This window comes from Passer domesticus, chromosome 11 (genome assembly GCF_036417665.1).
Source record: "Passer domesticus isolate bPasDom1 chromosome 11, bPasDom1.hap1, whole genome shotgun sequence".
Taxonomy (NCBI): domain Eukaryota; kingdom Metazoa; phylum Chordata; class Aves; order Passeriformes; family Passeridae; genus Passer; species Passer domesticus.
The window spans coordinates 1,143,392-1,156,260 of record NC_087484.1 but is presented as its reverse complement, the minus strand read 5'-3'; the positions used below and the strand labels follow the sequence as shown (position 1 = coordinate 1,156,260).

The 12,869-nt window shown below is 52.6% G+C and overlaps 1 protein-coding gene and 1 long non-coding RNA gene across 4 annotated transcripts in view; one reads left to right on the top strand and one right to left on the bottom strand.

Annotated features, from left to right (window-relative positions):
* The first annotated feature begins 17 nt into the window (after positions 1–17).
* LOC135278511 (uncharacterized) lies at positions 18–5,754 on the top strand. The gene is made up of 4 exons (XR_010345998.1): positions 18–423; positions 562–705; positions 1,550–3,721; positions 3,971–5,754. It is a non-coding gene; the product is annotated as an uncharacterized LOC135278511 (long non-coding RNA).
* The window catches only part of LEKR1 (leucine, glutamate and lysine rich 1), a 35,722-nt gene continuing 28,594 nt past the window's right edge, over positions 5,742–12,869 (bottom strand). For 2 of the 3 annotated variants that reach the window (XM_064385043.1, XM_064385041.1), the window contains exons 10-12: positions 11,261–11,413; positions 10,018–10,317; positions 5,742–7,765 (exon numbers count right to left, since the gene is read on the bottom strand). In XM_064385043.1, coding sequence (XP_064241113.1) covers positions 7,445–7,765; positions 10,018–10,317; positions 11,261–11,413 — 774 coding nt within the window. In that variant the 3' untranslated portion in view covers positions 5,742–7,444. Of the gene's footprint in view, positions 7,766–8,185; positions 8,401–10,017; positions 10,318–11,260; positions 11,414–12,869 lie in introns of those variants that run through there. The other variant, XM_064385042.1, reaches the window with a different exon arrangement.

Sequence of the window (12,869 nt, the reverse complement as noted above, 5' to 3'; positions counted from 1 at the left end):
GGGGTCTGTGCCTTCAGCAGGGGCAGCTGAGAGTCCTGGGGGCCCCTGAATGCCCCTGAACTCCCTGCAGGATTGGCAGGAGGAGCTGCAGCTGAAATGTCCTTGCACCACAGCTCCTGTCCCTCCTAAGACTTGGAAGTATCCCGAACTTTGAAGTTTTCATGGAGCTGAGTCAGAGAAATGAATCATTTGACTTCAAGCACCTGTGCTGACCTCCAGGAGTCCCCTGAGGCTGCATTCTGCTTGTATCTCAGCAGCTGAGACAGTTTTGCTGGGAAATCCTGGAGGATTCCTGCCCTGGGTGATGGCAGCCTCTGCCACGCTGCTGGAAATCAGGAGCTGCACTGGGCTCTGAACATCTGAGACCCACAGGGACAGGGAAATATCCCAGCTGCTTCTCCTTGGGCACAGGGATTTGCCTGGGTGGGTCTCACCCTCAGAGTTGCTTTTTCTCTGAAAAAAAGGATTTTGTTAACTTTTTTTTTTACTAATTTTCAACAAAAAGGTGCAAAGATTTCAAGGCGTTTCATACAAACCATTCTGCCTGTCCTTCACTTTCAGGTTTGTTACAGATACTGGAAGGATGAGCGTGGACCAGGAGCTTTGGATGTTTTGGGAAGAGGAAAAATGAACAATGAGAATATTTTTGATGGAAATTTGCCCAACAGGTCCCTGTCAAGGCTTCAGTCACCCCCAAATCCACAGGTGAGTGGCAGCAGGTGAGGTGGTAAGGGCCCCTTATCCAGGAAATCTTTCCCTGGTTGCTGCTCCTGCCAAGAAATACTCATAAAATCTAGGATTTCACATCAGGCTGAGTCTGTGACTCTCCTGTCCATGATCCTTGCTGCTTCCAGGCTCCTTGGGGCAGGAAGCAACCCCTCCTGGCCAGGCTGACAATCACATCCCTCTTTGTAAAAAGCACTCCTGCAAAGGAAACATCTTACCATCCCCTCCTCCTGCCTGGCCACAGCCCAGCAGGGCAATTAAAAGAAAAAAAAGTTTAAAAAATTTGTAAAGCTGGCCTGAAGAAAAAGTCTTTCTATTCCAGTGGAGGGAAAAAAACTTGGCAAAAATGACCATTTTTGTCCCAGGATGGAGAATCCTTCTGGATGGGTTTGCTGGGGAGAACAAAGGGGTCGTGCCCCCACCCTGCAGGGACATTCCAGCTCCCAGTCCCCTCATTCTCAGGGGTTCTGTGTCCTCATCCTTTCCAGGGGTTCCATGCCCCCTCCCATTCCCATGGATTCCATGTCCCACTCATTCCTGGGGTTCAGTTCCCCTTCATTCCCGGTGTTGCCCCCTCACTCCTGGTGTTCCCCCTCATTCCTGGGATGCGGTGCTTCCCTCACTCCCAGGGATCCCCCCTCATTCCTGGGATCCCCCATCACTCCTGGGATCCCCCCTCACTCTCGGTGTTCCCCTCATTCCTGGGATCCCCCATCACTCCTGGGGTTCCCCCTCATTCCTGGGATGCTGTGCCTCCCTCACTCCCGGTGTTCCCCTCACTCCCAGGATCTCCCCTCACTCCCGGTGTTCCCCTCACTCCCAGGATCTCCCCTCACTCCCGGTGTTCTCCCACTCCCGGCTGCCGTTCTGGGATCCCTCTGTAGGTGGAAGTGTTGCCGAGCCCAGCGAGGCTCCGGCTCTGCCGGGGCTGCACACACCGAGGGCCACCGAGGTGAGCAGGGGACAAATGTCCTGCCCTGTCCCCGGGGCTGGACAGCCCCATTCCAGCTGCTGGGAGCCGGGGATGGATCAAAGCCTCCACTGGCCGCCAGCGGTGGGAGATTCCCCGGAGTGAGCAGGGACGGGGACAGCTCCGGGACAGCCCTGAGTGACCCAGAGGGGAGGGAATGGGGTCCCTCACCATGGCCCCGGCTCCTCCAGCTGTGCCAGAGGAGCTGTGGCAGGACATTCCCCATCCCTGGAATGTTCCAGGCCAGGGTGATCCTCTGAGGCCCGGCAGGCCCAGGGCTGTGCTCAGGAGCCCAGGGGGAAATCCACAGCAAAATGACCTTAAACCAAGAGAATCTCCTGAAAGGCCCTCACAGATTTAATTACCCCTGCTCGGGGATTGCTGCGCTTCCCAAAGTTCCATGTGACTTGGGAGCCCAGGTTTGTATGGAGCAATCGGGAGCTGAGACTCAAATGCCTGAGGCCCCGTTCTAAAGTGATTTAGAGGGTGAGAAGCTGAGGTTTTATTCAAAGCCTGAAGGTTTTTCTATGCCTCAATACCTGTTTAAAGGGTGAGAAGCTGAGGTTTTGTTCAAAGCCTGAAGGCTTTTCTATGCCTCAATACCTCTAAAAAAGGAAACACTTCCAGCATCTTTCTGCCAGGTGGAGATGGTTCAAAGTTTGCCCTCCATGCTGAGGAGACAGCTGGCCTGAGGACACCGCGGGGTGACAGCGACTGAGACGGGACAGAGTGCAGGGGAGAGGCTGGAGCTGTCACCTGTCCCTTCCAAGGGAATCAAACACCTCCTCCGAGGGCACGGAGCACCCTCCTTCCTGCCCCTCAGCATCTCCCGGCAGGCTGGGAGCCTGGGCCAGCCCAGCCCCAAACCAGCCTCCCGAATTCCGTGTTTTTCTCCACCAGGATGCTCAGAACGCCGCGGCCAGGCAGGGTGAGAGCACGGTAGTGCTTTGCCGTCGAGGAAACCGCAAGAACCAGCGGAGATGTTATCTCTGACATCTGGCTCCCATCAGGGAGCTCTGGCTGCCGACAGGAATGGACGGGATGGCCCCGGGGCTGCTTGTTGTTCCAGGGCTCCTCGTGGCTCCCCCGGCAACAGCGAAGCCGACGCGGGGATGCCAGAGCTGGGGACACAAAGGCAGCAGGGCCACCCTTCCCCTGCCCTCTGCAGAGCCAGCGGCGACGTGTCCTCAGCCACCTTTAACCCCAGGTGAGACTGGCTCAGCCAGCCCCACCCTGCCACGGCAGGGGCACCTCCCACTGCCCCAGGTGCTCCCAGCCCTGTCCAGCCCAGCTTGGGCACTGCCAGGGACACGGGGGCAGCCACAGCTCTGTGGGCACCCCGGGCACTGCGTGTCCTGCTCTCAGGGTTGTGGGGACCGTGAGATTTAAGGTCCCAGAATAATTTTCCCTGGGTCAGGCTAAGAGGAGACTTTTGCCTTCTGGGATCTGTGCATCTCCTGCACACATCCTGCTCTGTGCCAGGAGCCTGCCCAAGCTGTTTTGCTCTCCTTTTATTTCAGGCACTGGCTTTGGATTAAATGCTGGTGATCTGAAGCCTGAGTTGTGCTGTGATCCAGGGGACGGGATGTCCCACAGATCCAGGGAGATAATGTTCCAGAGATCCAGGAGAGGGGGCGTTCCACAGATCCAGGGAGGGGATGTCCCACAGATCCAGGAGAGGGGATGTCCCACAGATCCAGGAGAGGGGATCTGAGCCCTGGTTGCAGCGCCCTCCTGCGCGGCCCTGCCCAGCCATGGCTCCCCCAGGTCTCTGTTGCTCCAGAGTCAGGCACACACAGATCCTCTCCTGATGGGAGTCCTGTGAACAAGGGACTGTTTCCCTGTCAGATGGATCTTCAGCAGGTTTGGAACATCCTCACCCAGAGCCAGCCAGAGGAAAGGATTTCTGTGGATTTCTATGAATACAGAAAATCCTGGAAAATCCATAGGAAATCCTGGTGTCCAGAACCAACCTTTCACCCAGAGATCAGAAACCCAAGTTCTCCCTGTGCCCAGCTTGAGCAGGTGAATTTGTGCCTCATCCAGCCCCAGCTACTGCTTCCATCACCCTCCAAGGAGGTGCAGGGGTTATTTTCAGAAGGAACCTGCACAAACCCCCCCGGCCCAGACAAACAGGCTGGGGCTGGCAGGCGTGGGGCCGTGCTGCTGCTCGGTCACAGCCCCGGAGCCTGGCCCTGCCCTGCCCTCCCAGCTGCTCCCCGGGATCCCTTTTTGGGTGCTTTTCCCCAGAGGCACACGTGGTTCTTTGTTCAGAACTTCGTGGTGATTCAAATGACCGCTCAGTCCCGGAAAGTTCAAACGAGCCCTGCAGCCAGCACAGTGCACAGGAAACAGCTGCGGAGAGGATGCTGGAGCGGATTTCCATAAAAGCCGATGATTCATGGAAACGTTCAGTGAGAGGGGCCAGCCTCGGGCTCCTGAGGAGCTTCTCCTCCTGACAGACACGATTCCCGAATTCCCAGTGCCCGCCCCAGCACCGGCCGTGGGGCGGAGCAGAGGGAACTCCCGACATCCAGCCTGGGGGATCTGGGGGATGCTACATCCCCAATTCCTGCTGCCAGTGAAACGCTGCTCAGCTGCCCTGGACTGGGGAAAGGGATGTCAGGAGAGGGCAGTGCCTGTGTTACAGGGGCTGGAGGGACAGGACACAGGGAATGGCTCCCGCTGCCAGAGGGCAGGGATGGATGGGAGATTGGGAACTGGGAATTGTTCCCTGGGAGAGTGGGCAGGCCCTGGCACAGGGTGCCCAGAGCAGCTGGGGCTGCCCCTGGATCCCTGGCAGTGCCCAAGGCCAGGCTGGACACTGGGGCTGGAGCACCTGGGATGTGGGAGGTGTCCCTGCCATGGCAGGGGTGGCACTGGATGGGCTTTAAGGTCCTTCCAACTCAACGCAGTCTGTGACGATGGTGATGGTGAAGGACATCTGGGCAGGACAGAAGAACCTGCTGCATTCCGTGGCTCTCCAGGCTCCTTTCCTCTGTGCCCACCAGATTTCTTCCAGGACTCTTTCCCCGGAGCTCCAAGCAGGTACTGGCAGCTGGGCATTGCCCCCTGGAGTGGTGCCAGGCCAAACCAAACCACTTTCCACATCCCATAAATCAGGAGATGGAAAATCCCCTTTGGGGCACTGGGTTCAGCTGCTCCTGCAGCGCAGGGCTGCTCCTGCCAGGACATTTTCCATGGATATTTCCCACCCACTTGGAATGACTCAAGCACAGGGGCTCCAGCACTGCAGAGATCCTCTCTGGCTGCACAGCTCCAGGGGAGGGCATTTTCCTCTCCCTCACACTGAGATTTTCCTTTCCAGATGTCAGCTCTTTCCTCCCATCTGGACCCCCTGGGTTATTCCCCCTTTCCCTGACGTTTCCCACCCTGTGTTCATTCCGTGCCTGGCACCAGTGCCTGAGCCCTGCTGCTCTCAGCCACATCCCACTGCAGGGAACAGAGGAAACGTGGCCTCAGGGACACCCTGGGCCAGCCCCCTCAGTGGAAGGGTCTCCATGCCCCTGAGAGGTCTGGCGGCACCTGTGCCCCTGCCCTGGCACCGAGCCCTGTCCCCACCCTGGGAGGAGCAGGGTGGGATCGCTCTGGGCACGGCTGATCCCGAGCCTGGAGGGAGAACAATCCGTGGGAGCTGGCCACGACCTGGGAGCAGCTCCCAGGGCAAGGCCAGATGCTCCACACAAATGACATTCCTGGTGTGAAAATCCCCCCACATTAATCTCAGGCAGTGCCCTTTTTATCATCCCACCCCAATGAATTGTGTGTGTGCTGTGAGGATGAAACCCCTGGGTCAGTGTTTCACACCATCACAGCTGTTTGGGGTTTGTTCTTCCTTCAGCAGGGCACTGTTAACCACCTGTAACCACCAAGGACAAAACCCAACATGGAATTTTCATGATGGAAATAAGGGCGTGTTTTAAATAACTAAAAATGCAGCTGTGGGGGGTTGTCTGCAAAGGGAACTTTCCCCAGTTTCATTATCCTACTCTTATTGGTATTGAAAATGCACAGTACAAAGAAAGACAGTCATGCTTTTATTCTGATTAATACATTTTAATGATCTGTGGCATCGGTTTCTGTTTCCATGCACTTTTAACAATGCTTAGGAACTAAGATGCTTTTTCCTGCAGTCCAATTTCTTCTTTTGTAGAAAAACTCCATCTGCAAGGCACAGTCGGGATCCCAGATCCTACACACACCTCAGAACAAGGTCTAGTGATCATCCCAGCTTTGGTTTGTGATATCCCAGTGGGAATGAAGTGATATCCATGGCAAGCTGTGCATGGCCCGTGCTGATCCCAATTTCTGCTGAAGGAGCAGCAGGACCAGACAGGGGCTGGACTCTCCATCATATCTGTGGAGAACATTGCGTTTTGGGCAACTTCAGGTGGGAAAAGGATGAGCCACACTGAGGCACTGAGAGCTTCCAGGGCTCCTCTTGTGCTGTCCCTTTGTCCCCTGGGAGCAGGGATGGATCCCCCCTGCCCACCCTGCTGGCAGGGTCAGCCAGGAGGCTTTGGCCACACCAGGGATGTGTCTGGGCTCACACAGAGCATCAGCCCCAGCCCACCGAGCCCCGTTTCCCTGCCTGGCACAGGGGACTGATCCTGTCTGGAAAGGTTCAGGGCTGCAGGAGCTCCCTCCAGAGCAGGCACCACCCAGGGGCAAGCTGAGGCCTTTCCAGCAGGGAAGGACAGGACAGCCCCGTGCCACGGGATGTTTTCTCCAAGGGAAGGGCTGGAATGCTGCCCACGGCCAGCAGGGCAGGATCCACAGGGACAGGTTTGTTCCTGGAGCTTTGTTTGGCTTTGCCTCGTGCCACGAGTCCTGGAGTGCAAGGTCCCTGACACCCCTCCTACAAGAACTTCCTGCAGGAAGTTTGATTTCCTAAAATTTCAGGGCTGTAATGAGGTGTCCACATCCTCTGTGGCACTTTGTGCTCTGCCTGTCATCCCACCACGGAAAACACTTGGTAAACTTTCCTTGACACGGTGAGATTCATTAAATTGTTTTCAAAGCCAGTTAAAAAGGGTCCCTGACATTTCCATATTTTGTTTATTGCTTAGCAGCAGGAGCTCCGGGTTCTGGGAGGGAGGGGGAGAAGGGAAATATTTGTTCTGGACTTGGTTTGCCTCCAGGACCTGGCCGCTCCCTCGTGCCCGAGCCATGATCCCATTCCTGCTCCCGTTATTTCACGTGCTGTTCCTCCCTGGCCACACTCCTCCTCCTCTGCAGCTGCTGCTCCAGGACACAAACAGGGGATAAGAGCCCAGGTTTGAGATGATGGAATCATGCAATCAGACTGATTTGGGTTGGAAGGGACCTCAAAGCTCATCCAGTTCCTGTCCCAGGCTGCTCCAGGCCCCATCCATCCTGGATCCTGTGATGCTGGGCCATTATTCCCTGCCCAGGGCCAGGGTGTTGGAACGGGATGAACTTTAATGTCCCTTCCAACCCAAACCTTCTGGGATCCAGGCATTTTCTGATTTCAATCCCACTCATTGAAGATGTGCTGCTCTTTGTGCTCCTCTTGGAGAGACTCTTTTCACTTTTCCCATCTTGAAATGTGCCCAGCGTTTAATTACACCATGAATAAATTATTGGACAGATAAAATATATTACATCAAAAACAAACAAAAACATTTAACTGGATTTCAAATTGTAGGAATGGATGCGTTCGGGAGGTGCCCCTTTGGAGGCTGGATGCTTTCCCAGGCGGAGCCGTCAGAGCTGGCTCGGCCGGTGCCTCATCCCGGCGGGGCCGCGGCCGCGGGGCTCGCTCGGCGGGGCCGCCCTTCCCTTGGGAGCCTCCAGGGAGCCGGCGCTGCCGCCGTGCCGGCCCGAGCCGGGGGCGCGGGCAGCCCTGGCCGTGCCCAGGGCCCCGGAGAGGCGCAGGTCCCCGGCGGGCAGCGAGCGCGGCGAGGCGGGCAGGGTCCCGCTGAGCCTCCGCAGCTCCAGCACCTGCTCCCGGGCCCGGCCCAGCGCCGCCGTCAGCTCGAAGCGCTCCTCGCACTCCCGGCGCACCGTGTCCTGCAGCAGGGAATTCTGCAACGAGAAACGCCGGGAATGCGCCAGCCATCACACCTGGGCACTCCCGGGCACCGTGTCCTGCAGCAGGGAATTCTGCAACGAGAGACCCCGGGAATGCGCCAGCCATCACACCTGGGCACTCCCGGGCAGGGAATTCTGCACAGGAACACCGGGAATGCGCCAGCCATCACACCTGGGCACTCCCGGGCACCGTGTCCTGCAGCAGGGAATTCTGCAACGAGAGACCCCGGGAATGCGCCAGCCATCACACCTGGGCACTCCCGGGCAGGGAATTCTGCACAGGAACACCGGGAATGCGCCAGCCATCACACCTGGGCACTCCCGGGCAGGGAATTCTGCACAGGAACACCGGGAATGCGCCAGCCATCACTCCCGGCGCACCGTGTCCTGCAGCAGGGAATTCTGCAGAGAGAAACCCAGGAATGTGCCATCCATCACACCTGGGAACTCCCGGGCACTGCCCCTGCAGCAGGGAATTCTGCAGAGAGAAACCCAGGAATGTGCCAGCCGTCACACCTGGGCGCTCCCTGGCACTGCCCCTGCAGCAGGGAATTCTGCACAGGAACACCGGGAATGTGCCATCTATCACATCCGGACACTCCCTGGCACTGTCCCTGCAGCAGGGAATTCTGCAAGGAGAGACACCGGGAATGTGCCAGCCATCACACCTGGGCACTCCCGGGCAGGGAATTCTGCAAGGAGAGACATCGGGAATGTGCCAGCCATCACACCTGGGCACTCCTGGGGTGGGAAACCCGCCCTGCACTGCTCTGCTGTTCCCTGGGGAGCCAGCAGGACATCCCAGGGGAGTGCTCAGAAGGCGTTCCTGCTCTCCTGCCCAGCTGGGAGAACTGGGAATGCTGCTCTTGGGAAGGGAAGGCAGTAATGGACAGAGGTGCAGTGACACCAAGGGGTTAATGCTGTGTTTCCATGGAACCCTCTGCAGTGGGAGAGCACAGCCTGCATGGAGCCAGGCATGGAACCAGGAATGGAACCAGGTATGGAACCATGCGTGGAACCAGGTGTGGAACCACACATGGAACTAGGAATGAAACCAGGAATGGAGCCAGGTGTGGAACCAGGAATGAAACCAGGTGTGGAACCAGGAATGAAACCAGGTGTGGAACCAGGAATGGAACCAGGTATGGAACCACACGTGGAACCAGGAATGGAGCCAGGAATGGAGCCAGGTGTGGAACCAGGTATGGAACCAGGTGTGGAACTAGGAATGGAATCAGGAATGGAACCAGGAATGGAGCCAGGCATGGAGCCAGGAATGGAACCAGGTATGAAACCACTTATGGAGCCAGGAATGAAACCAGATGTGGAACCAGGAATGGAACCATGTGTGGACTAGGAATGAAACCAGGTGTGGAACTGGAACCAGGTGTGGAACCAGGAATGGAGCCAGGTGTCAAACCAGGAGTGGAACCAGGCATGGAACCAGGAATGGACACATGGAGTCACGGAATCACTCATGGGAAGGCCATGCAGCAGCCCCCCTGCTGCCCCAGCACTGCCAAGGCCTCTCTATCCCACGTCCCCATCCTTGGGCACAGCCTCACTGGAATTCCACTCACACCTTTCCCAGCCTTTCCAAGGAATAAATCAGTACCAACCCCAGCACCAATTCACATGGAAGAGTTTCATTTTTGCTGTTGACCAATTCTTTTTCCTGCCACTGAATTGCTTTGGACATTCCAGCCTAATCTTATCTGCAGTCCCTGACTCCATGTTTCCCATGGAGCAGCTCTCTCCTCCCTTCCCATTATATTCCAAGCATTCAGCAAATGTTTGTGGTCAGAATATCCATCCGTTGAATTTCTCTTTGCATTTAATTCATTTTTATGCATTCCTGAGTTAGGGAACGTGGCTGCCCTGGTGGGAGCTGGGGCACCAGTTCAAGGAATGAGAAATATCCGTGTCTTCTACTCTAAAAACTGGGAATTCTTCATTGTTTACTCATGTTTGGGCAGTGGGACATGAGGCTACAGACTAAGAAAGATCTTGCAGGATCTGAAAAATAATTTTTAATAATATATTTTTCTATGAAGCACTAATTTAAGCATTTGCTGAATTAAAACTTCACATCTTTTGTGATATACTGTATTTAGGAAATGATGATGGATTTGTTTGAGAAATCTTTGCGTTTCAATGGATTTTCTGGCCACAGACCTTTGAATGATTTTAGAAATCACATGTCTCCAAGTAAAAATAACCAGGCATTTCCTGGGTCCTGTTCCTACCTCCTCTTGAACTTGACTCAAGCTGTGAATCAGCTGTGTCTTCTCCTGGGTTAATTTTTCCAGTTCATCTGACTTGTGCTTAATTTCTTTCCTCAGTTTATCCAGGAATGATTCATTGTTGCTCTTTTCCATGGTCAGCTGGAACTCAAGCTCACTGATGAGCCTTTTAAGGCTCTGGATTTCTTTCTCCTTGTCTCCATCCTTCTCTGCCACTTTCATTTGGGCATCTTGGAGCTTCTTCTCCAGAATTTCCATCTCCATCCTCAAGCTCTTGGTGGCACTGGATATTAAACCTGGGATCTGGGTGAGATCAGACAGGAATTAATCTCCACTCAGTACCTCTAAATATGGAGAATTAATAGCAGACAAATGGAGACTTGAGGAAAAAACCAACAAATTCAAACTTGCAGGTCCTCAGAGAGAAAAAAAGCCCTGAATTTACATAATTCCCTCAGAGGACACCAGAGAGCTGTAAATTAATCACCACTCACTGAGAACACAGAGATTAATTAGTGTGTTCAAGATCAAATAGAGACATTGAGGTAAAAAAAGGGAAAATTTAACTTCAAGTTAAATTTATTGCAAGTCGGTGTTTCCTCAGGGTTTAAAAACCATGGTTAAATATTTGCCAAGTGAACAAAGCCAAACTTATTTTCAGCTCTAAATCACAGTGTCCCAGATTTTAAATAATAATGAAACCTCATCACATTCCTTTCATTTTTCCAGATCTCTCAGATTTTCTCAGGGATTGTATCAAACCTTTTGGAAACTCATGTTACAGGTACAATTTCTCAATTTTTACATAAAACTGGAGGGGGATCTGGAGCTCCCAACCCCGTGTGGTGCCAGTCCAGCCCAGCAGGTTTTACTGGAGCTGCTGGGCTCCCTTGGGAAGGGGAAAAACATGGGTGGGATTGTGGCACCTCATCATAGCCTGAAACAGCCCCAAGCTTTTAAAAAGTGATGATGTCAGATTAAATATAATTAGCAACTCTGGGGACATAGAAGGAGTTTTGGTGGTGAAAATAGGAGATGAGAAAGAACTTCCACACCAATTAACTTGAACTGCAATAGTTATTTTCAGCTTGTTCCATTAAAAAATTAAATATATTAAGACTGTGAAAAAGTACTGTATCATCCAGAGAGAGGATGACACACAGAGAAGCTTTTATTCCTTCACATTCCCATTTTTTACAGTTTTCTGTGATCTTCTGCCACAAGTTTTCTCTGGAGCATTGCACACCTTCTGCTGGAGCTCCTCGTGTTCCCTCTGGTACTTTGTGATCAGCTCCTGCTGCTTTTGTCTCTCCAGCTCCAGCTCCACTCTGGCCTCTTCCCTGACTTTCAGAATTGCTTCTTTGTGCCGAGCCTCCCCTTTGGCCAGGTCCATCTCCAGCTGGGGGACAGGAGGGGTCAGTGGCATTGTCACACGGGGACGGGATGGGATGGGATGGGATGGGATGGGATGGGATGGGATGGGGATGGGGATGGGGATGGGATGGACCTCAAATCCCACCCAGTGCCACCCCTGCCCTGGCAGGGACACCTCCCACTGTCCCAGGTGCTCCAGCCCCAGTGTCCAGCCTGGCCCTGGGCACTGCCAGGGATGCAGGGGCAGCCCCAGCTGCTCTGGCAATCCCAGCCCAGGCAGGAATTCCCAATTCCCAATCTCCCATCCATCCCTGCCCTCTGGCAGTGGAGCCATTCCCTGGGTCCTGTCCCTCCATCCCTGTCCCCAGTCCCTCTGCAGCTCTCCTGGAGCCCCTGCAGGCCCTGGCAGGTCACAAGGAGCTCATCCCAGACCCTTCTCCAGTTGGAATATTGGGTGAAATTCCCCAGTGCTTACAGCATCTCAAATAATTCCCATTATAAATTCAGCCGTTATTTCCCCAACAGAAAATTCTGGACTCTGGATTCAACCCTGAAGGCTGCATTTGGGAGAACACTTTTCCTAACCCAGGCTGCTCCTGTTCCTTTGTGCAGCTGATTCTGATGGATTTAATTGCAGCAGGCTGGGAGCACAACACAAACCTCATTATTTCCATGATTAAAAGCACAAAAGCCCACAATGAGCTTAATTACAATTATCTAATTCCACACATTATTATGAGGAGAAGTATAATAAATCTCCCCAATGTCTTTAGGGGAAAAAGAGAAACTGAAAATATTTTCATTATTTTTTAAAGCAAAATATATCAAATTCAGGGTGTGGAAGAGGTGCAAATCCCCCACTAAGTTATAGCTTAAAAGTTGTTGTATTTGTAAGATGCTCCAAGTAGACTCTAATAATAATAGCAACAATAACAACAATACTAATAATAGTTATTTTTAACTATAACTCTATTATAATTCTTTTACATGAATAATTATATTATATTAATGTACATTCAAAAATTACATTATTAAAACACTATATTAATTAATAAAAATACAATTATTACATAATTAATAGTAATTATTATATAACATTAAGAATAGTAATTATTAATATAATATGTTAACCAATATTTATTATTTATAATAATTATTGTGTAAGAATATAATATTTATTGTATATAATATGATATAGTACGAATTATGATTGTATTATAATTCTATTATATCTAAAATGTATATTTATTATTGATATTCATATCAATATTAATATTTTTATGTTCTTAGATGGGAGTTGGGATTCTGAACCTGAATCCCCAGATTTATTAACTCTGCCTGTTATTACAGATCCTGATCACTGGCTGGAGGCTCCTTGACTCCACACACTGAACAATTAAAGGCAATATAAAAACCTGAGCCCGTTCATAGAAAACATTTCCCATTTAATATTTGAAATGAATGAAGCTGAGGTCCAGAAC